General features: G+C 37.2%; 1 protein-coding gene across 1 annotated transcript in view; it reads left to right on the top strand.

The window, feature by feature from the left end:
- Nucleotides 1–24,411, top strand: part of maco1 (macoilin 1) — a 38,712-nt gene that overhangs the window by 1,738 nt on the left and 12,563 nt on the right. The window contains exons 2-6 of the mRNA XM_003228699.4: nucleotides 11,169–11,310; nucleotides 12,749–12,875; nucleotides 13,365–13,488; nucleotides 14,813–14,991; nucleotides 15,414–15,912. Coding sequence (XP_003228747.1) covers nucleotides 11,169–11,310; nucleotides 12,749–12,875; nucleotides 13,365–13,488; nucleotides 14,813–14,991; nucleotides 15,414–15,912 — 1,071 coding nt within the window. The remainder of the gene's footprint in view (nucleotides 1–11,168; nucleotides 11,311–12,748; nucleotides 12,876–13,364; nucleotides 13,489–14,812; nucleotides 14,992–15,413; nucleotides 15,913–24,411) is intronic.

The following is a 24,411-nucleotide window of genomic DNA, read 5'->3' as shown; positions in this document are numbered from 1 at the left end:
TCCACTTTTAACTGGATTGTTTGAGCCTGCACTGCGGCCTCATCCAGATTATCTGCTCTGAGTCCACACTATCATATAACTCGGTTCAATGTGGGTTTTATAGAGCTGTGTGGAAGGGGCCTTCTCAATTCACACCCCTCCTATTATTCTCAGCCTCCCATTATCCCCAAATTTGCCAGTGTGTGTTTGGACTTATATATTATTTGACGACACATGGCTATGTGCCTTGGAACCTAAGGACGGATTTGTCAACATATGGGAGGTGACATTCATGTTGGAGACTAGACTGTCCCTCCATGATCTCCCAAGGTACAAGCCAACCGACACCCCTGTGATTCCAGCAAACTCATTTATGTCCACCTTTTCCCCCAATGTGAGATTCAAATGTTGGGACTGCTTTACAATCCAGTTCTTTGTTTACCATGGAAGCTTTCTTGGGACCCAATTTGGGAGAGGCAGCAGCTCTTCTGGGGACAAAAGGGGGACCAGGCATAACTACTGCCTTGACCCAATGGTTTCATGTTATTCCTACAAACAGCACAGTTTTGACTCCCAACAAAATCATTTATACACTGTCTTTCTCCTAATATAAGAGCCAGATACTAGGGCTGCATTTCCTTCTTTGTTAACCACAAGAGCTCTTTTGTAACCCAACGTAGGGGTGATTGCAACGCTTTCAGGGCCAAAAGGGACACCAGACACACCTATTGCCTTGTCCCTCATTGAGGACTGTTTCTCAATTATTTTCCCTCTCTTCCAACATGCAAACAGACAGCTGCTGGTGTTTCTGCATATGGTATTGTTTCCTAGTAGATTTCCTTTCCTGAAGTGACTCCTGTGTTGTATATTCTCTGAATATTATTCTCCATATGTTGACAAATCTGTCCTTAAGTTTCAATGCACTTAGCCATGCCTGTTTCTCACTTCCACTCTTATAATATGTAAGTCTTCTCAGGAGCTTCAGTAGAAGCTGGGAACAGCAAAGACAATTCTTTATATTTCATGGTATTCTTCAGGTCTCACTTGGAGGTTTGATTGCTGGTCCAATTATCCACCCACTGCCCCACCCCAAAAAGCATTCAGAACAAGAAAGCTCCCTTTACCATATCTCCCAAAACACAAAGAGGAGAAAAGGATTTTTAACAAGAAAAGTCCATGGGTAGTGCTGTGTATCCTAGTGACCTCACATTTTTGGTTTCCAATATGCACACAAACAAGTTCAGTGGCAATCTTGTTGACTTTTCCTTGATCCACAAATGCTGTAGATTCACCGTTTCTGTCACTGCAGACCATTTTTTATGCTAATTGAGGCTAATGAGAATTATAGTTTTGCATCTAAAGACTCTGTGTTGATAAAGTGCTGCTCTAGAATTTCCTCCAAATCCATACACACAGCTCTGCACATTGTGCTTCTAGCTCTTCTCTTGATTCTGCAACCACAGTTACTGTAGACAGCTGTTAATAGCCCTGTGGTAGAGGACCTACTCAGTAGTTTTTCTCCACATACACTCAGATCTTTTCATATTCTCTCACATCATCAGTTGTGTGCCATCACCCTTGGCAATTCTTGTCCTTTAGAATTCCCCACTGAGGGGTTTTTCTCCCTCTGAGGCAGGCTCTATGCTGTAGAAGGAATGCAGTTTGACACCACTTTAACTGCCTTGGATCAGTGCTGTAGTTTGGTAAAGCACCAGCACTCTTTGTCAGAGAAGGCTAAAGATCTTGTTTAACTCTTATGAGTTCATAGCACTAAGCCATGGCAGTTAAAGTGGCGCTGAACTACATTCATTCTACATTGTAGATGCACCCTGAGTTCAAAGTGTCCAGGGATGCAACAGCTTTTGTCAATCAGGTGTCCTTCAGGTGTGTAGGACTACAAGACCCATAATTCCAAGCCATCATTGTCATTGAGTCATAATTCTGCTATCCCATGGATTTGTTACTCGTGGATAACCAGACTGTTGTTTTCAAGCCCTTTCCCATTTTGATTACTGCTTCATTTCTGTTTTGACTTACTAACACTTAGAAGTCCCTATCCTGAACTTAATTTAAAATTCTCACAAAGATTATGTTGTTCTTAATATTCAATTATGTTTCCTTAGTTATTCTCTGTGACCTTCTCATGCAAAGCTTACTTTTCTATGGGTATACCCCATCTCTATTAATAATAGCCTTTTTATTGTGCCACTACCCATATTTCAGTTTTCCTCTTGTGCTTCACTCCTGTATTTCTCCCTCCCACACACAAAATCTTGGGCATCATTAATCAAAAGTTTGCCTAAGATGTTATTAGAGTTGCCCTGCCTACCTGTTTATATTCCTCCAGGTTATTCTTATTCTTCTTTCCACAAAATCATCAAGATAATTGGTTCTCAGAGCTATTGAACTTCCATTTCATACTTTGCTCTCTCCCTCCCTTCCTGTGCTAAAATATGTAACAGGTCAATTTGTTTTTAAAGTTGTGTGAAAGTCGGAGGCAGTAATGAGAGACTATGCGCGTACTCTTAGTTGTAGAGCTCTATTTGGCCAAAGTTTTGGTTTTAACATTCTTAACAGCTTTTAAGATAACATTTCGCTTTTAGAGGTGCTGTGGTATTGTCAAGTTGTATACTTTTAAGGAGCCTTTTGATGTAAAGTTATGGCAAACTAAACTTGGCTTAACATAAGAAGCTATGCTTTCATGGAGATCTTGTAAGAAGGGAAAGGATGGATTTAAATTAAAATGTAGTATGACTTTTATTCTAACAGTTTTCATGAAAGACTAATTGGGATGAGACTAAAACATGAAAGTCTGGTTTTTATACAAAGAAATGTTGCTGACGTGAAGTCATGGTTTTGTTATGAAATATTAGATGCATTTCAGATGCTTTTTTCCTGCATTGTTAATATGTTGCATTTATATTGCATGCAGCTCTATGAACATTTTTGGGGGCAATGTTTCCCCTTCTTACCTCAACCTTTTGGTCTAATTTTCCCCAGCTGAATCCTTAAAGTGATGTCATTGGCCATTTTAATTCACCTCATACTGTTGCTATATTAGGTATCACATATTTTTTTCAAAATTGGAAGTGATATTTTCAGGGGTTTTAAAAAAGATGGGCACAAGAAGCAGTCCACTAAGATCTAGGAATGTGGACTTAACCCTTTTCACCGACGGTTGAACACAACAAATAAGTAGTATTCTTTGATTTTCAAAACCTTAGGGAAAAGATTGATAGTCTGTACAAAATACTGTCAGGAAAGTCAAGAAAGAAGTGGTTTGATTACTCTCCCTGGGCATTCATCAGCGTGAAGGTCTTATAGATTGGATTCTCTTTAAGATCTCTAAGGGTCTTTCCACACAGCCATATAACCCAGAACATCAAGGCAGAAAATCCCACAATATCTGCTTTGAACTGGGTCATCTGAGTCCACACTGGCATATATTCCAGTTCAAAGCAGACAATTTAGGATTTTATTCAGCTGTGTAGAATGGGCCTAGGAGAGCAACTCTAGGGAAACAAAAATCCTTGGAATACAACGAAAGAGTTGTCTGTGTTTCTCCCAACTGATAGGTTTGGTATCCTGCACAGAATTGATTGTATGTATGAGGGGAGCAGGTCATGTTGGTCTTCTTACGCTAAATGCCAAGACCAGATATCATGGAAGCTCACAGGAGTAGCAAAAGCCCACTTCGAAAACCTTTGGATTTCTAGAGGTTTATATTAGATCTGTGGGGTGCATAAACGGCTGCTGCAAGTTGCAGCAGGAGCACAGCCTGAGTGGACAACAGACCTCCCAGAAACTTTCCTAACAGAACCTACATTTATGGACCTAGCCCATGAAGCTTACTTGTATATTGTTAGACTTGAATGGTTAGCTGGTCCCTATTAAACTTGTGGTTCTATAGTTTGCTAAATGTTTTAAACAAGCAGTCTTAAAAATATGTTTTTAGATACCCAGAACTTTATTCTGAAGACAGGTCCGTGATTATGCACAAGGAAAGTTTGTTTGTTTTGTCTCCAGAAACTAGTGAAAACGGGATCAAAGCAGAAGTTTATCTCATCGGTGCTACAAATCATGCCCCATGCTTCAACACAAATACTGCTCTGTCACTTTGGCAGGTCACAGGTCCTTAGCTTTACCAAACATTTATGCCTTTCCTGCAAAAATGGGACCAACAATCTCAAGATTTGCAGTCAACTTGCCCATTGAACATGTGTAACCTGGTGAACTCGCACTATGTTTGTTTGTTTATTTATTAATCAACCATTTTATCAAGTTCACATCTAATATTTATTTTGCTGTTATTATTTCCTGCCAAAAGCAAAACACATTTGTTGGCTTTAGTTTGAATATTCCTGTATGGATATTTTTTTTGGGGGGGGGGGGGGTGTTAATACAACACAATTGCCTAAGGGGAGGAAGGAAATACTCCTTAGCCAGAAGAGGAACTGTTATGTGTCAGAAAAATGATGTGCTGTGTGTTAGTGGGGTAAAGCATTGTTAGGCCGGCCTCTTCTCACTGATGTTAGTGGTAAACAGTTGCATGGTGAATAAACTACCCTATTTCTCAGATTTAAGTCTTTCTCAGATCTTGTTTCTAGAGTAGATTGTATTTGCTTCCAGCTATGGTGGAGGCATTCATATATCTAAGATAATTTTTTTATTGTGTATAAGCTGCTGCAGGTATTTGATGGCTTAATAGTTTTAAATATTGAGCTGTGTTTTCACAAGGTATGTGTCTTTAACATCAGTATGTTTACATGTGCAATAAGAATTTGAAATCCTATACTATGACAGTTAGATGATTATCAAATAATTTAAAATATACCATCCATTTACTATAGGTCCATAGCCTTATCATTTAAAATGACAGGGTTAGTTTTTTTCTGTTTCTAGAGCTTTTTGTTATTTGTGAGTTTGTTTGTTTTTTTAAAAAATTAAGAGAAAATTTAATGGAGGTTTATTTTAAGAACTAAAATTACCTATGTGATTACTCTTTAAATCACTTTTTCATCGCAGCCGCACAATTTTTAACATACTGCTCAAGTTAAGAGTTTTACTGGCCATATTGGAAAACTCGGGATGTCTTCTTTAAAAAAAAAACAAAGCAAAGCAAAAGGAATGCCAAATTTGGCGGCACAGCTAAAACATTATTGAAGAACTTTCTGTGTTGAGAAGAAGTTGAAAGCAGATTGTTACAAATCATAGGCTGTGCTAAGGTACTGCAACTATTTATAGTTCACTTGTGATCTGCGTGTGCAGTGGGTAGTACGTAGAGGAAAATACATATGAGATAGATATTAGCGTCTCCTGGAAAGCCTTTTATGGTGAACATGAATGCACTGCATGGATGTCTTCACTGCAGTATTAAGACTGCAGTTCACTTTGTAGACAGTTTGCGCATATAGTGTTTGTTTTAAGTCTGAATCCTTTTGCATCTAATCATGGATGGCCAACATCTTCATCCTAGACCACATGTGTTATTCTCAAGGCCCAGAGCCTTAATCCGGCCTGCCATGTCATTTCATGTGACCCTGGACTCCGACTCCTGTATGCCTCATTATTAGACCTCTTGACTAGAGCTGATGGGAGCTAGAATACAGTGACATCTGGAAGATTGCAGTTTGTTCTGTTCAGCCAAGAGAGTGGGGTTTGGATTTAGAAACAAGACTTGTGGAGATGATGTCTGCCTTTGAAAAGTCCTTTAACCCTTCCCCAACCTCAGAGCGACATGTGCTATCGGGTTGGAATTCCCAGTATCCCCACTTTGCATAGGGGACAATCAAAAGTAATGGAAATTGTAGTTCAATCACATCTGGTACCCAAATTGCATAAAAATTAAAGAGCACTGCCCACTATGTAAAAAAATTATAATTGGCCCTCTGTGTCCACAGATTCTCCATCCATGGATTCAGTGGTCATGAAGACAACCATAAGGCTGATGTGGCCCTTGATAAAAATGAGTTTGGGGTAAATTAATACAACTCAGCGTAATAGAAAAGAAAAAGAAACAAACCAAATTGCACAAGATTCAATTGGAAATTAAAGAAAAGGAGATTGAATATAACAAACAACCAAAAGATTAAAAAAACTAGCTGAAGAACTCAAACTATTAAGAATCCAAGCATCAATGATTTTGGTGGAACAAATGGACAAAATATTGAAATTTAACAAACAGAAATTTTTTCAACATGAAAATGAGTTTGACAGCCCTGACTTAGACCTTCTCAGATTAGTAGATGTTAGAAGGCTGGGTGTTGCACTCAAGTTACTAGTCTGTTCACTGTCTCTTGTTGTGTTGTATGATAAACACTGAAATCTTACTGAAGACCTAGAACACACATTTTATTTTATGAGGGGTTTTGCGTGGTTTTATATTTACATTTTTTGAGTTGCATCACAGCTGCTCTGCTGTGAGCTAGGACCATAATGGAATGCCAGGGCTTTGGTTGTTGTTGTCATTTTCAAATGTCTTTATACAATTATCCAAAACTGAAACTTAATGCTGTTTTTCGGACTGGTTTTACCTGGACTGTAGTAATGGCCATTTTTGATGCTTCTTTGCTTAGTGACAGTTTATGTAAGCCTGTCTCTTTGGCTGGTTGTCATTCTAGAAATAGGAAAAGTGTGTTAATATCGATTAACTTCTTTGGCACTAATCAATGAATGTGTTTTTTATTTTTGTTTTGAATGTTCTTCCTCCCTCCTTTTCTTCTCCTCTCACCTATAGTGGCTCAGTAGGTCATGGCATGAGAGAGATGCTGCATGTAATCAGGTTATTCATGGTTTGTTCACTTTCAAGTTGGATAGGGCATATTCTTGACCTACCTTAAAGTGGCACAGCCTTTATATAGTAACATCAGAGTTGTATATTAAATGCAGGCTGCTCAGTAGGGAATCTTTCTTGTCCTGGTCACAATTAAACATATGCCTGTAAGAGTCTTTATTGAATTCTTTGGACAGGTCAGTCCCAGGGGACCATTTTAGCTATCACAGAGCCAAAAGGATGTTAGAGTGGCTTATAGCATTGGCTGTGAGAAAACTGACCAAGATTTACAAGAGAGCCTCAGCAAAATTAAGAAAAAATACATTTCGGTCTGTATCCTATTTAGCACAGGGTGGCTAGAAAATCTCATGTAGCATGAAAAACTGATTCTGCATTTGTAGTTTTGATTTTCTGAAATATTGTGAAATACATGTTAAAACATATATATTTTTTGTTTTTTTATTTCTGTCATCTGCATTGTGCTTTTTAGACTTGATTCCTCCACATTAGCCTTATATGTAGTTTGGTGTTTCCTGATTTTATCAGAAACACGCCTAAAAACAAGGCCTTGGCAGAGAACTATTTATGGCAGTGCTAACACTTATTTTGGCTTAGTTGTGTCAAAAATGTGTATTTATTTCCACCTACTCAATTTCTTTTGAGTTTTCTTATTATTGTTCTCCTTGTGGTGAAGGCTATGTTTTCTTCCAAAATATAGTGTGCTGATACTGCCACAAAAACAGTGGATCCCATACTTTTTTAAAAAAAGGTCCTCCAGCTTTATAAAATGTGATTTTGGAAATCAAGCTGAAGTACAGAAAATGTGATTAAAAGTCTTAGTTATGGAATCTTTCTTAAGAACAGCTTATAGATAGAAAGAAGGACATTATTAATGCAATTCTTTAATTTTTTTCTAAGTGTCATGCACACAGATGTAGATCTTTTTGATCCTTCTGAATATTTTTCGCTACTGTCATAGTACTGTAATTATCTGCTCAGAGCCGTTGACAAGACTTAATTGGGATAGGTTTTATTACATATCTATTATGTCCTATATACGCTTCAATTTTTTAACCTATCCTAAGTGCAAAAATTTAAATACTAGTTGAATTATCAACTTCTGTGTTCTGCTATTGGAAATTCTGATTTCTACAAAAAACTGATGTAAATTTCCAGTTTCGTTTCCAGTTTCAAAAACTGATGTAAATTTCCAGAGCTATAAACCACAACTATACTAATTCATCTTGTTCAGCGGTGCTCTGAAATAGCATCTTATCTGCTATAGTACCTACCAGTAACATGCAACCTATAATATCCAGCTTATAATTTAGCAATAACTGCATGTAAGAGAAATGTCCAATCCTGCCAAAGTAGCCTCAGGGCAACAAGAGTAGGAATTTTATTCTTATTAGATATATCTCCTTGTAATACCAGAATAATACCACAGTTTATTGTTCACTATATTGTATTTTATTATAAATTAGATGATCAGTGATGTGTCTTAACAGCATCTTACGTTGTCATATTTATAACTGCAAGCACTTTTTCAAATGCATCTTCTGCCTTCTGCTTTTTTGTCCCTATTCCTTTTTTCCATAAAGTTCTGCATGTAGTGTTGCTTACTGTTGTAGTGTACAAATCCAGGAAGGATAGTAGGGAGGTGGCCAAGGGGAGGGGTATATTTAAGTACATTGCAATACAAAATACTGTAGTGTATGTATGTGCCAGTGGTTTCAAGCGAGCCTCATAGTCAAGAAGTGATGAAAAACTAGGTCCTGTAATTTGCAAGTGTTGAAAAAGCGAGTCATCAGAAAGCGAGGTGTCTAAGGGCAGGGAAGCCTGTATTAAGGTTACAGCTATTTTAGTGGGTTGTGACAAATCATCAAAGTATGTAAATGGAACCTCGATGAAAGAGGTGAGCTACGTTTGTCCAAGGATCATTATGACAAGATCATTCATCAGCAAATGTGTTAATTGGTTGCCTAGTGCAAATAGCTAGTTTCCATGTATATATGCTTGCAACATGTACTTCAGATTTTGCAGACTGTCTTCAAAAACAAAGTGGTGATTCACTTGCTTTTTAGTGATTGCTAGTGTTTGTGTGATCAGAAAGGGTTGCGGTGTCTTGAATTTAGAATGTCTCATAACAGTTTGAGATGCTTTTAATGATCACTTTGACAACCCGTGTCGTGCAGTGTGTGTTCTATTCCCTTCAAATAATTTTCTGAAAGCTGCTTGCAGGAACAGCAAAGAGTAATTAGGTTGGTGAAAGAGTCTAACCAGATGGAAGGGGCGCCTTCTGTTTTGTATGAGCAGTGAAAGGATCTCAAAGAACTGTTCAGGTTACGGCTGTTTGTATCCCATGTACCTTGATTTTAAAATAATGGAACATTTAAGTAAAAACCACATTAAGATGTATTTATCAATACAGATGTATGGGATCTTCACTTGGCCCAAGATAGGGAAAATATTTATTTCAGTTTCTTTGTCATGTATTTTAAAGTTTTGTAAATCATGTGTGGCCATGATTTTTGCTAAGCTTGAACAATGAACCTGCCATTGTACTTCTCTCAATAGCCATTCTGAGTCTTTATTTTTTGCTGGTAGTATGGTCCCATCTGCATAATTTAAATAGTTGATGTTCTTTCCTCTTATTTGCACATCTCCTTCCGTGAGTCTAATCCCACTTTGCATATGATGTGTATAGAAAATCACATTAACAACATGCTGCAATTTAAAAGAAGCGTTTATATCATTTTCATGAAAAGACATATCACATAAAATCTGAACTCTAGGTATTTCCATCTTATTTAAACTTTAGATAAGATGCGAAACAGTGTTATACTCACCCAGAAGGATATCATAATTCTTGGTATCAAAAGATACTGAGAGGTCTAATTGAAGAAAGAGAATCGTTTTCCCTGTATCTCTTTCCCAGAGGGTAGCTTGTAAGGTGGCCAAGGCAATTATAAGTACAAAAAAAATATATTTGTATCCTGACTAAATTGGATCTAAAAAATTCTTCATCCAAGTGTGTCTGGAGTTGCCTAGCAACCACTTACTTGAACACTTTACCTAAAAAGGAAATATTGATTACTGGCGCGAAATATTCAACTTCTACATTGAGGTCAGGATTTTTCAACCATAGTGAAACCCTATCTCCTTCAAGGAAGCTGACACTATTCGTATTTTCCTGGAAGTAATAGTATGGTATTTGCTAGATCGCTCAAAGTGGCCTATATAACCTTCCTATTTGCCGGGGCTTAATCTTCACAAGATTCAATCTGTAGGGCAGGTCAGACTGAGAGCAAACCCAAGGTCGCTTCATGAGCTCCACAGAATTAAAACCTGAAGCTCCCAAGTCCTAATCCATGGTTCTAGGCCAGGGATGGGCAACCTTGGGCAGCTATTCTCCTTGTCCCTGGCAATTAGCTATACCTGACCGAGAGCTGCACCTAGCAATACCTGGAGAGGAACAAGTTGTCCACCTTTATTCCAGCACTGTGTAACTATTTCATGAACTCAACCAGATGTTTCTCCTTATCAGATGTGGTCCAACGTGGTGGACAAGAGTTAAGGGTACAGGGACTTGTCTAGAATGATCTAAACACCTTGTCCACATCCCTGGATCTCTCCATGCATTGCACTGTTGCTAACAAAGATCCTAGTAACCATGCAGTCGACCAGTGAAATATTGCTGCCAACAAATCATAGTGTGAATAATCCAGTTATAATTTTTATATATCTCACATCTTAATGAAATAAAGTTACATACATTTCTTAGCACCTAGCCAAGTGCCTTTTAACTTTAACACCTTTTCACACTTGCTGTGGTATGAAATGGAGTTGTATTGCAGACGTGCCAGTCATCAACTTAATTCTCTTTTATGAAAATGAAAATTATGTATCGACAGAGTCTCTCAAATATATGACATTACTTTTGAAGCAGGCTTTTATTTAATTATTCCCGGGGAGGTAATTGGCATGCACGTTCCATTTTTTCTCATTTATATCTTTTTTCCTAACCCTTTAATAATTTTTCCGATTGTTTTCTAATATAGAATTATTTCTTTTTTGTTATTGCTGTAATTGTGTTGCTTTAACTCATTTTATCTGCAAGCCATCTTCAATCCTACCTCAATAGAAAGGTGGCATATATAAATACAATAAATAAAAATAAATTTAAAAATCTTCTGCACAGAAATGTGGGCATAGTAATTGTCTGTGTTACAGTTTCCACTTTTGCACAATACAGTATGATGTTCAGTGTATCTTGGCTTTTTTAACCATTGCTTCTTAATGTAGTAAACTACTATTCCAGTGTACATATTTTGAATCAGAAAAACATGTTTGGCTACTTGTATATTATATTGGCATGTATGCTAAATTACAATTTCACTGTCTTTCCATTTTTCAGTACTTTCCTGTACCTGAAATTCCTGGTAGTTTGGGCCCTTGTTCTGCTGGCTGATTTTGTGTTGGAATTCAGATTTGAATACCTGTGGCCATTCTGGCTTTTCATCAGGAGTGTTTATGATTCCTTCAGATACCAGGGATTGGTATGTATAACAGGAGTGACTATTTTCTTTTAAAATTAGTCGCGTTGAAATGAATAGCAATTTAAAAAAATTGTTGCATCATAAGAACTTTATGTGCATAGGCCCAGAATGTTTCAGTGCACACGCATGTGGCAATATTCATTTCTGAGCATACCCCTCACGGTACCTAGTTTTTAAAAGCACTTTTCTTCCCCTCAAATGTATGAGGGGAAGTGAAGTCTCATCCATGTTCCTGGCCAGACCATTTTAGTATAGGAAATACTTTTTTAAAAGGGAAAAGTGAACTGGAAGTGACTTCTGGATAGCTTCTTATTTTTAATAAAGCCCTTTCCTGGTCCTAAAATATAAGTTCGCTTGTTTTAAAAAAAATGCAGATTGAAGAGGCCTGTTTAAATCTAAGCCATTGCCAAAAATTAACAGACTGGTCAGATGAATAACATTTATCTGGCAGATCCAAGCGTGGGATCTGGATTCACATTGGCTGCCGTGCTTACACATCAATGAGTGACCTTTGATCAAGTTTGTGTTCTGCAACTATAACCTAAAAATAGTATTCTACCTCTTGGAGATGGAGTTGGAGATATTGCAGCACAATACCCATTTAATTGTAGGCGAGACCCATAATATTTAGTGTTTGGATAATACTGCTGATGGCAGGGAATACTCATATAAGGTTTCCACAATACAGTTTTCCTCAGCCATTAGTATTGCAGGTTTTACAGTTGCATAGTGAGTCCTTGGCTAACAGTTTGTGTAGATATGCAAAGGGATGTGCCTGGTGAAAAAATTCTATAAAATATAGTCATAATAATAATAATAAAACTTTATTTATACCCCGCCACCATCTCCCCAATGGGGACTCGGGGCGGCTTACATGGGGCCATGCCCGGGAAAAATACAATATAACACAATATAAAAACAACATATCATAATACAATAATAGTCATAGCACTTTAGTACCACTATAACTGCATCCTACAGAATCCTGAGTTGTAGATTGAACTTTCTGGCCCAAAACTCTGAACAGTCCACTCAATGACAAAGCCCAAGATTCCATAGACAGTAGCCCTGTCCGTTAAACTGGTATCGCAGTATTACAAATGCATGGTGTGAAATAAAGGTTTTTATTATTATTATTATTATTATTATTATAAAGTGAAGAGGAATTATTTGTATTAACCATATGACAAAAACAAATCCTCTTCCAAAGATACTACTAAAAGCAATATTGATAAGTTAACATTATCAATAGTTGTTGTTTTTGCTTAATTGCTAATGCGCATTTGTATAATTTCCTCCAGAATGCACGTTTATAAAAAGCTTAAATAAAAAGTATTGTTATAAAGTGTTTAAATAGTCAGTTATATTTAAAATAAATACAAATTTTTATTTTTCTTCTCCCCCCCCCCCTCCCGCCTTCATTCTGTCTTTTCTTTAGGCCTTTTCAGTATTTTTTGTTTGTGTAGCATTCACATCAAATATCATATGCTTGCTCTTCATACCGATACAGTGGCTGTTCTTTGCTGCCAGCACATACGTTTGGGTACAGTATGTCTGGCATACAGGTAAGCCATTTTACTTGAACCAATTAATTTATTGAATGTGAATCATAGATCAAAATATCCCATTGGTTATTTCTGTAAATAGCACAACCAGTTTTCCATTTCAACAGTGCTTAGTGCAGTCTCAAGTTGTTTATGTGTTTTATTAGAGCTGATCAGTGTTATTAGAATTGCCCGATATCAGCATCCTAAATCAGAGGTGAAGCTAGTTCATTCAAAAGATGCCATCTATAGGACAAGTTTAAAAAATATGGTTTTGAACTAAAATTGGCGGAATGGTCGAGTTTAACGCATTGTGAACCCAAAATTGAAATAATCAAAAGAAAGAGATTTCATTTCTGGTCTCCAGAGCAGCTCTTATGGGCAAAAGTAATGCATTTTAATTTTAAACCTGTTGTAAATATTTTTCATTTTCTTAAGAATGTCCTAAGAATTCTAGTTTCTTTTTATCTGTTAATAATACTTACCTTTCTTTTTGTGTCTCTCCAACAGAGAGGGGCGTGTGTTTACCAACAGTATCACTGTGGATACTGTTTGTTTATATTGAAGCAGCAGTTAGATTTAAAGATCTTAAAAATTTCCACGTAGATCTTTGTCGGCCTTTTGCTGCGCACTGGTAAGTATTCATTCCAGTTTTTTTTAATTTAGATCTTGGTATCAGCTTCATGGCCACATCTGTCATTTCTAAGCAACAGCTGCATTTGTGAAATTATACCCTCCCAAGTTCTTTGAATTCTCTAAGCTGGATGTGGAAATGCTTTACCTGAAGAGACTGTGGCACTAGGCCACTGATATTCGTATTGTGTTTTTTTATGTGCAGATAATAAACTGCAGCTCCTCAGTATTAAAAACAAGGGTAACCAGTCAGAGGCTCATATGCTGTTCTTCTGTTGTGTGAAATGCAAAACTGCTGAAGATCAACATCTTGACTTCACAGAAGCCTCTCAGGACATTGGACAGGGATATCAGTAACTGGGTTGTCTATTAACTCTGACAGGCGCTTGAAGGGAATGCAGTTGAGCCAAATCACTGGGGAGTAAATGCCTCCATTTCAGATGGAATCACACATTTTAGACTGCACTCCCCTCTAGTGTTTTTGTGTTTCTGTTCGATTAGTTCTGGCAGTCAGATTTGATCCCCACATAACTGATAAGGTCACAAAAACTCATAAACAATAAATTATAAAGATATTTTTCTTGATTGCCTATAGTTATATTAATCTATTGTACCTTTACTGGTGTTAATCCATGGCTCTCCCTTCATGTATACATAATCACACATTAAATGGTTAAATCAAATATTATTGTCATGTTGATTCCTTCCATTAAGAACTCTTAATCCACGGCTATCTTCATATATACAGGCCATCCCCAAGTTACAAACATCCGACTTATAAACAACTCATTGTTACAAACAGGGTGAGACAACAGGAAGTGGGAGGAATCTACCCCCAGGAAGGGAAATCCATTCTTGGAAGAGTTATTATCATGGGGAAAAGGAGTCTCAACTGAAGCTTTCTCACCAATCCTTGTTTTCACAAGCCACATTTTTCAAAATCCAATTCTCACAGGGACAGAAAGTGAGGTGAAATTTGCTGAATGGGGCACAGACAGCAGAGGAAACACCACAAGGGTGTTAAGTTAACCCTTCCGTATGCCATCCAATGATTGATTGATTTATTGATTGGTTGATGTGTGTGACATATATATATATGGCTGGAGTTACACTTTAAATGTACCTGTTCTGACTTACATCCAAACCTAAAGAACCTATCTTGTTCATAACTTGGTGACTGCCTGAACATAATTGCACATTATATTGTTCATACCGTTGTCATGTTGTCCCTTTTCGTTGAAAATATTTTGCTTCATGCCGGGATTCTCATTAGCTTACTCTTTGTGGTTCTGTCTCTATTAACAACATCATCACTTTTGTTCCAGTATCGGTTATCCTGTGGTGACTTTGGGCTTTGGCTTCAAAAGTTATGTTAGCTATAAAATGCGATTAAGAAAGCAAAAAGAAGTGCAGAAAGAAAATGAATTTTACATGCAGCTTCTGCAGCAAGCCTTGCCACCGGAACAGCAAATGCTACAGAGACAAGAAAGAGAAGCAGAAGAGGGTGAGTTCTGGATTCTTACAGACCTGGGAGCAGACATAGTGATTTGGAGGCAATCTTGGGAGTATGTGTCTCTCTTCTCTCCCTTTGCTTTTCTGGAATTATTTCCTCTTCCAATAGTAACTTTACGTTGCTAATGCAGCAAAGATTAATGGCTGTTTTGTTCTTCTTTTGATTATCTCTGTAGAGCTTTTGGAAACAGAGTTTGACTATAAACAAAATAGCAGGGATGAGTGCTATCCCACTTGTCTGGCTGTCCACAACTATGACTTATTTAAATTTGGATTGCTATATCATAGGATTTTTGTGATGAAAAACATTCAGAAGTGGTTTAATATTAATGTAAATACCTTATAAAGGGCTATGAAGCTTATAATAGGTTTTAGTTTAAATTTTAAGTGCTGTCTTTTTTTTCCATATTCCAGCTGCCAAAGGATTGTCAGAGATGGATTCTTCAATACTTTTGCAACACAACGGAGGTATTCCAGCAAATAAAAAGTTGTCTGCAACGCTACCGGAACTAGAATATAGAGAAAAGGGGAAAGAGAAAGACAAGGATGCCAAAAAACATAACCTTGGAATAAATAACAATATATTGCAACCTGTAGACTCTAAAATACAGGAAATTGAATACATGGAGAACCATATCAATAGTAAAAGATTAAATAATGATCTTGTGGGAAGTACAGAAAACCTCTTAAAAGAGGACTCATGCACTGCCTCATCTAAAAATTACAAAAATGCTAGTGGGGGTGTGAACTCCTCACCTCGCAGTCACAGTGCAACTAATGGGAGCATCCCTTCTTCATCTGCTAAGAATGAGAAAAAACAGAAATGCACTAGCAAGAGTCCAAGCACACACAAAGACTTAATGGAAAATTGTATTCCTAATAACCAGCTGAGCAAACCAGATGCACTGGTAAGGTAAGTTTGATATGTTAGTGACTTAGTTTCTTTTACTTTCCTGCTGTTTGTTTTCTGAGTAAGTTAAGATGCCTTTTAAAAGAAGGTTTTAGGGTAAGAGCCACGTACAAAAGTACAAGTTACTTGGAGATGTCGCAGACAAATATGTGCTTGTATTTGCATGTATATGTAGACTGTTGTGTGAGGAATTGCTCGACTCTTTGGAGTTTGTTTGTTCGTTTGTTGAGGTTTCCAGAAAATAGGACTACGTACATGTTACTTGCAATGTGTGCTTTATGGGAACTGGAGATCATCAGATATAGTGATGTACAGGATAGATTGTGATAATTATTTTCAGAACTCTGGGTAAAAAGAGCTTAGCTTGAAATGTTGACATACTGACCCGTTCAAAAGGAAAGGCTTCCTCTGTGTTGTTGTCGTTTTCGATTTTGTTTTTAAGTTTTTCTTCCTGGACTTGTAGCATAAATGATTGAGATGTTTGTTTTGGGAATTATGGTGCAAGTAAATCCATCCAAGAAGGAGTGATATAGAGTTACTTTTATTTGGATCTGGAATGTATCTGAGTACTTCATTACAAAATTTAAGCCAAACTTACAACTTGGTAACTGGAGGCTAGAGACTTGATTTGGAAGATTTTTGAGTGTTGTCAAAGTACCTTTTTGTGGAAAGCCTATAGAACAGGTTCATACAGTAGTTCCTAATTCCATTATCATTTGTCCTCTGGCACATGTGACAACAGAATCAGCGCTCTTGTCAGTATTTGTGATTGCAATTTGCGTTGTTTTAGCTATTTACACTACTTGGGTCTCAAACAACTTCTGTGATCATCACATCTCTCCAAAGTCATCAGCATTATAAGGATATGGTTCCTCTTCTGTTTAACTCTTTTTCAAACTATTTGGGATGTGACACAGAGGTGCAACATACGGTTGTGGGCAAACGGGGGACAGGACGTTGGCAATTATTTGTTTTGATGCAGCTACTAAAAGCCAATCAAAATGTGATAGAACATGAGTGAGTCAAACAATGAAAGAAACTTAGAGCAGAATGGCAATAAATACATGAAAGAAACTTTGGAAAAGTCATTTGTGTTTCAACGATACCCAAATTTTGGGATTTTTCTGAAAAACTATGGAGTGCCTTTTCATATGTATGGTTTCACTTTTTTGTTGTCAACCATATTTCCTATTGAATCTTTCCTATACTATTGGAGTAGATGACATCTTACTTATTTGTTGTTTTATAACGAGGGGTCAAAACTATATGTCTAATTCAGAGGTCCTCAACCAAGGTTTCTTACAAACCTAGGATTCCATGAAAAGTTGATAATATTAAATCCATGAGTGCAGAATCCAAGGATACGGAGGGCCAGCTGTATATTACCAAACATAGTTCAATCCGCAGTTGCTTGGCATTGTCAGCCTAGATGTGGACCAGCTTGAAAAGAGCAAAATCTGTTGCTTTGGTGTTTTGGGCTTCAACTCCCACAGTTCCTAACAAGTCGGTAGGCTGTCAAGATAGTTGTTACCATCTAGCTACTATTACCTTCATCTTACCTTTGTTTATATTTTCTGGAGCAAACATGACTTTGTTTTCATAACATTGTCATCTGCAACATATCTCTACAGCACCAAAACTTAAGTGCGACAAACATTACCTTGAAAAGCAGGCCAATTTGTTACACTGAATTCTAAATGTTAACTTTAGAATGTGCAAAATTTACAATGTTTCCATCTTTGTGCACAAAGATTTAACATTCAATCCCATTGGCAACCCTATACATGGGGGGAGAAGGCAATAATAAATGTCAATCATTCTAACCCCATATACTTGATTAATAGACAATTATTGTTTTATATTCCTTGGTTTCATAACAGACGTTCATTTGCTGGGAGAAGCAATTTTTATATTACATTCTGTTGGTTAAATTATTTAAGTAGTTTTGAATGCTGAAAGAAATTGCTTCCAGATGATTACTTTGGTGGCAGTCTTGTAATTAAAAACGTATCGCTTCCCCACAGGATCAGTATACATGAGGTGTGAACACCAATTCTAAAGCCATAAAAATAGACAAACCTGTATTTGGAACCCACAGGATTAAGAACACACGAAGAGCCAATTTGCATCAGACCAAAGTCCTATGTGGTTCAACATTCTGTTCACACTGTGGTCTGGGAAGGGTGCAAGCAGGGCATGAATGCCATGCCACATTTGCTCTAATGAGCAACTGGTATTCAAATTTTCCTGCCTTTGATGTGGGTAGTAATATGTAACCACCTTAACTTTATCTTCCGTGAATTTGGAGTGTTGAAATTGAACTCTTCGTAGTGTGAAATGTTAATTTAAGTCTCTTGAAACTATTTAAAGTGGAAGAACATCTGCAGGTGAAGCAGCCAGACAGTTCCAATTAGCAAGGACAAAAATACACTGGGACACATATAGGCTCTCGAGTATAGCAGCTGGAAATTGACAAACCTGTTCATTTCCCGTCTGTATAACATTCACATAGTTTTATTTTATTTTATTCTGCATCAGTCTGGGACTTTGTTTAATTGTGCACGTGTTGATATGTTTAAATGACCGAGAACTCTCCTACAACACTCTGAAATACGAAATGTGTTTGGATAGGGTCAATAAGGTCATTCATCTAAAAGGTAAGGATCACCACATTCAGAGATATTTTTTTAAGCTTGGAAAAGTACATAAAGGACCTTTTAGTATTTTCATCATAGTGGTCCAAAAAAGTTAACATTTCCCAGCTGTGGGAATACAAGCATTGGTACCAGAAGCGTATGAGTGAATAGGCAATGATATGGTCACCAAAGCCTGCTTAATTCCTATTTATATTTACCTCTTAATGGTCCTGTTGAATCCCCTGTGACAAAACAGCAGGCTCGCATGGCTACCTTGGTGAGAAGAACCCCACACTCCAATAACCATTTTAAGATTTGCATCTTGACTCTGGAGACCAAGGTTTGAATCCCTGCTCAGCCATGAAAACCCTTCATAGGGTTTAACACTATAATAAGATACAGGAGAGACAGAATTCATTTCTGCTCTTCTATATTTATTTACACCCATGCCTTTTTCACAGTGCACAGCACAGCAGAAATAAGAAGTTGGCTTTAGGATTTATAGAGTGAATCTTTTGTTTCTCATTGGTGGAAAACGGGATGCTCCTCTGCTCAAAGCTGCTGTCGTATACTATTACTTTCAGGGTGGATTTCACCTTTATCTTTTGAAACCGCAGCTTGAAAGGGGGAAATGAAATGCCAAAGTTTCTCATCTGTGTCTTCTCTTTAATAGCAGTATTAAAAAAAATCCCAAAGAACAGCGAGATGCCCTTGAAAGTATAAAAAGTTGTCCTGAAAAATACTACGTAATTTTAAAAGTCAGCCATTTTCATCTCTTTCGAAAGTCCTGTAGAGAGATCCAATATTTTGGACTTCAGCTGATATAGGATGCTGATATGCTGCAAATTATCACTATAAGCATGAATCAAGAGGCAGGTTAGTAAGGATTTTTAAAAAATCTGCCGCTAACTTTTATGTACTTGGCACTGCCAAGCTCTATACAAAAAAAAATTCTAATAACCAGTGTGGGGAGTGTCAATAAATTAATGAAGAACTATTGGATGTGAAGAGTGTTCCAAAAAGATATTTAATCAAGCAGGCTTGGCAAGTAGCTTATAGTTTGATGAGTTTAAGTGGTTTTTCATCTCAGAAATGGCAATAAAACAGACTCTTTTAAGTGTTGCATTGTATATTTACATACTTGGATGTTGTCTTGATGAAGGCAGATCAGATGTTGAGAGATTTTTAAATGTGCCGTGATGGGAAATTGTTGTTCATATAGTACTGTTTTTCCTGATATGTATCCTACTTAGTACTTCTCCAAGCAGTTCATATATTTTATTGATCGAATACAAATATTAAACATGTATAAGTAAAAGGTAAAGGTTTCCCCTGACGTTAAGTCCAGTCATGTCTGACACTGGGGATTGGTGCTCATCTCCATTTCTAAACAAAGAGCTGGCATTGTCCGTAGACATCTCCAAGGTCATGTGGCCAGCATGACTGCATGGAGCGCTGTTACCTTCCTGCCGGAGCGGTATCTATTGATCTACTTACATTTGCATGTTTTTGAACTGCTAGGTTGGCAAAAGCTGGAGCTAACAGTGGGCACTCACTCTGCTCCCGGGATTTGAACCTGGGACCTTTTGGTCTGCAAGTTCAGCAGCTCAGTGCTTTAACGCATGTTGTCACCGGGATTCCGGTGTATAAATAAAGTTAAAATGCAATGCAAGTAAATGATCACTATTAAGAGCCCTTTGATTAGAACAGTTCCAAAAATCCTATCAAAATACAGCATTGGTGTCCGTTTATCATTAGGTAGATGGATGCCAATGATAAAGCCATCTAGCCTCCCTAAAAAGGGAATTCCAAAGCCACCAAGAAAGGTATCTTTCCTGCATTTTCACCATAATGACAGAACCAAGAGAAGGGCTTGTTCTAAAGATCTGAAAGTCCTGACAGGCTCCTATGAAAGAAATATAGCCATTATATATGCCGTTCTCCCAATTTTCCTTGTACCTTCAGGAGGAAATTCAAGTTACTTGACACAGATACATTCCTAAGATGAGTTTTCTTCATCATGAATAGTGAAATGAAAAGGGTGATGACCAACTTGTCAGAAAGAGTTTTAATTTCAGTTCTTAGCATACCTTTGCTGTGTTTCCTTCAACTACTTTAGCCTCTTGTTTCATAGACTGTAGAAAATATTTCCCTTAGTTGGAGGGATTTGGAGTCAGATTAGGCTAAAGTCACCCTGCCTGCCTGACGGTTCTTTTCTGTTTTCCTAATGCACTAATATACATGTCCCAGAATGTGAGAGTGCCTCTCTCTGTGCTTTAGAATTTTAACCTGCATTTTATTGGTGTGGTCTTGTGTGTATTTTGTTATATATATTTTAATAGTGTTGTGTTTATCTCTCCGTTTTAACCCTGTTGTACCCCACTTTGAACTGCAAAGAGAGGTGGGTATTGAATTTATGATAATGATGCAATTGCATCCAAAATGAATAAAAAGCCACATGTGCAGAAGGTCCTGGGCAAGGCATGCACTGACTGAAAGGCAGGGTTAGCACAGCAGGACAGAAGGGAAATCACAGGAATGTATATCTCCAAAGCAGTAGCATTGTGTGGATTCAGAGAAATGAGATAGTGATTGTTCCAATAGCGATGTTTTTCAAAAGGCCCAAATCCAAAAGAATTGAAAAATGAATTATAGGTGGCAGCACATTGTTGACTAGGAATATAATGTTTTGTACAGACCAAAACTATCAAAATGGACCAAATCGCTTTGCTACAGGGCTTGGAAAATTACATTTCCTAGCAAAAGAATGCAAATCCTTAGCACTTTCTTTTAGTTCCTATAAAATTTATTCAGGTGGATTTTGTACTTTTCAGAAACAAATTCCACATTTGCTTCAAAAGTGCAGTTGTTTCAAGATAACAGGTTGTTGTGATAGTCCTTCGTTCTTTTCCTTACACACTCATTTTACCCTGCAATTCCCCCCTGAAAAGCTGCTTCTCTCTCCCTGTCAACCCCCAGATAAGGATTTACAAGATTAATCTTTGGGATCTATACAGGAGATAAAGTAATTTAGAAAATAGTTATAGAGAACCACCTTTCTTTTCCCCAACTACTTTTCAACTACCCACAACATTTCCCAAAGTTATCTGGGCATAACCAAAGCAGCTACTGGATTTGTCGTACACATTTGTGCATCATTTGTAGCTCTGTCCTGACACTTGGCTGGAAAATAAATGTATTTGTTTTATGGTCGTGGATAAATAATACGTTGCTGAACAAACCAAATGAAAAAGCTGTATGATCAATTTTATTTGCTTGTCTGCCTGGAGAATTTATGTTTCCTTGCCTAGACACAAGAATTTCCATTTGTAAGTGATTGTTGTTTCATAGCAGTTTTCCCCCTTCCAAGTACTGAACTTTAATACATATACATTTGATAGCCTTTGCATAAGTCTAACTTGAGAAATAGCTTTGTCAAGCTGTTCACTATTGTGTTCCAGATTAAATGTATGCTGATTGAATGTATACTTTGGGTTTGGAAGACCCCTTAATCATTTCCTATCATTGAAATATGTTGACTGATAATATAGTATTGCAACATTGGTTTTCTCAGTGAATGCAGTCAATGTGAGATCATCTCAAAAGTGCTTGATAATTTACAAAATACTTCCACATGTATTTTGTTTTCCATGTATTGACTTTAAAAAATTCCTTTATGTATATTAATAGATAATGGGACAGTGACAGAAGGGCCCATGTAATACAGTTTTATCTAGTAATCAGTGTAGGTTTATTTTTAGAGATCTGTGCCTGCTAAGCAGCTGTAGTACACATAGCAAAACTGAATGCAGCATGATTAAGGCATTTCCCAACAGAGTATGGTTTGGGGAAAGAATTAAAAGGCTTTTCCTCTTTTTATTTTAAAATAAACTTTTTGCTGCTTGAACAATTTTTACATTCTTAAAAGGGGGAAATTATCAGAGGACCAAACCTGCACATTATGCAGAAATTGTTAAGGCTGTAGAAGCTTAAAATAGGGGTTTCTTCAGGGTTCCATAAGCCTGCTTTATTTATTTACTTATTCTGTATGAATACAAAGACATGCATAGTGATGCTTACATGCAGTTAGCCTATAAACCAGTTAAATGCATAATGTTCTTTTTTGTTGATTGTGGGTGGATCTCTCATGTCAGTATGAACTGGGGTTGCTACTAAACTATTAAACAGCTGTGACAACCTGGCAAGTCTCTGACATAGGTTTTGCCTCACTGGATTATTATTATTACTACTGCTACATTTATTAATACCCTGCTTTTTCTCTCCACAAAGGAGACTCAAAGAAGCTTACAAAAAAAAAGCATTTCAGTACAATGGTATTAGTTAAAAATGAACAGTTAAAAATCCTTAAAACTTATTAAAATGTATTCAAGCTAAAATCACAACACCCCCTGACTGGATGACCTAAATTGAATTTAGAGGTATTGTGTGTATATGTGTGTATTATTAATATTATTGTTATTATTATCCTGCTTTTATCCCATGGGTAGGATTCAGTGGTTAACAATGTATGTGTGTGTGTGTGTGGATATATGTGTGTGTGTATGTATATGTATGTACAGTAGAGTCTCACTTATCCAACACTCGCTTATCCACCATTCTGGATTATCCAACGCATTTTTGTAGTCAATGTTTTCAATATATCATGATATTTTGGTGCTAAATTCTTAAATACAGTAATTACTATATAACATTACTGCATATTGAACTACTTTTTCTGTCAAATTTGTTGTATAACATGATGTTTTGGTGCTCAATTTGTAAAATCATAACCTAATTTGATGTTTAATAGGCTTTTCCTTAATGCCTCCTTATTATCCAACATATTCGCTTATCCAACATTCTGCCGGCCCGTTTATGTTGGATAAGTGAGACTCTACTGTGTGTGTGTGTGTGTGTGTGTGTGTGTATGAATGCTTTTGAACAGTTGAAATGAGGTTATGGAATTGCTAAGGATTAAAATAACCTTTTCTCAATAATTTAGGCTGTTTGCCTATTGCTAGTTGAGATTATGTGCCCTAAATCAGTTCCTATGATAGCTTTCCAGGTTTTACTATTGGCCCTGCTTGCCTGCACCAAGGTACGTTGGTTTCACATATGCTCACAAACTAAAATAAGAATCCTGGCCTTGCTAACAGATATTAAGTCGAAAATTCCCCATTTGGCATATACCGTGAGCCAGGATTTCTATTGCCAAAGTCAGTGTACACGGGAGAGAGAGAGAACAGGTGGGGAGGTGGATATGTTTTACAATGCTCATCCACAGCTTCATCGTGTGTGAAGTTGCAAATGATAGCTCGATGTTACTGCGCTACAGTTCCTTCAGGCAAGTTGCATAGCAAAACATCTATCTAGTTTTCTGGTTCAGGGAGAAATCAATCATGTGACTAAAGTCAGGAGAAAGGTGGGGTATGAATTAATTAATTCGGGTTTGACTTAGCAAAGACACCATCCTGGGTGCTTGTGGTCCAAACACAGAGCTCATTCCTTTTCCAGAATGCAGTCCCCCAAAAATGCCTTCTTGTATGACGGCTCTCCTCGTGTTTTATCTTTATTGTCAGTTGAAAATGATCCTCTTTGAATGCATTACTTACTTAACATGTACAATAAAATTGCATGAGTCATGTGTCGTTTATTTCACTGTCAAATGAGAGCAAATAATTCAGAAGCAGTCAGCTCCTGTGCTTTGGGCGCTGGAACAAGGAGCGGGTGCTGTCGGAGACAGGATGTTGGCTAGGTCTGTCCCTTGTCGTTGTTCTTGATATGGCAGTAGCCATGTTTCACAGTGTGTCAGGAAGTACAAACACCTTTGGTTGAAAAGCACTGAGCTAGATACACCTGGATTGAA

This window comes from Anolis carolinensis, unplaced genomic scaffold, assembly GCF_035594765.1.
Source record: "Anolis carolinensis isolate JA03-04 unplaced genomic scaffold, rAnoCar3.1.pri scaffold_10, whole genome shotgun sequence".
Taxonomy (NCBI): Eukaryota; Metazoa; Chordata; class Lepidosauria; order Squamata; family Dactyloidae; genus Anolis; species Anolis carolinensis.
Note: the sequence above shows the minus strand (reverse complement) of the source record. Positions and strands in the feature narration are given on the sequence as shown.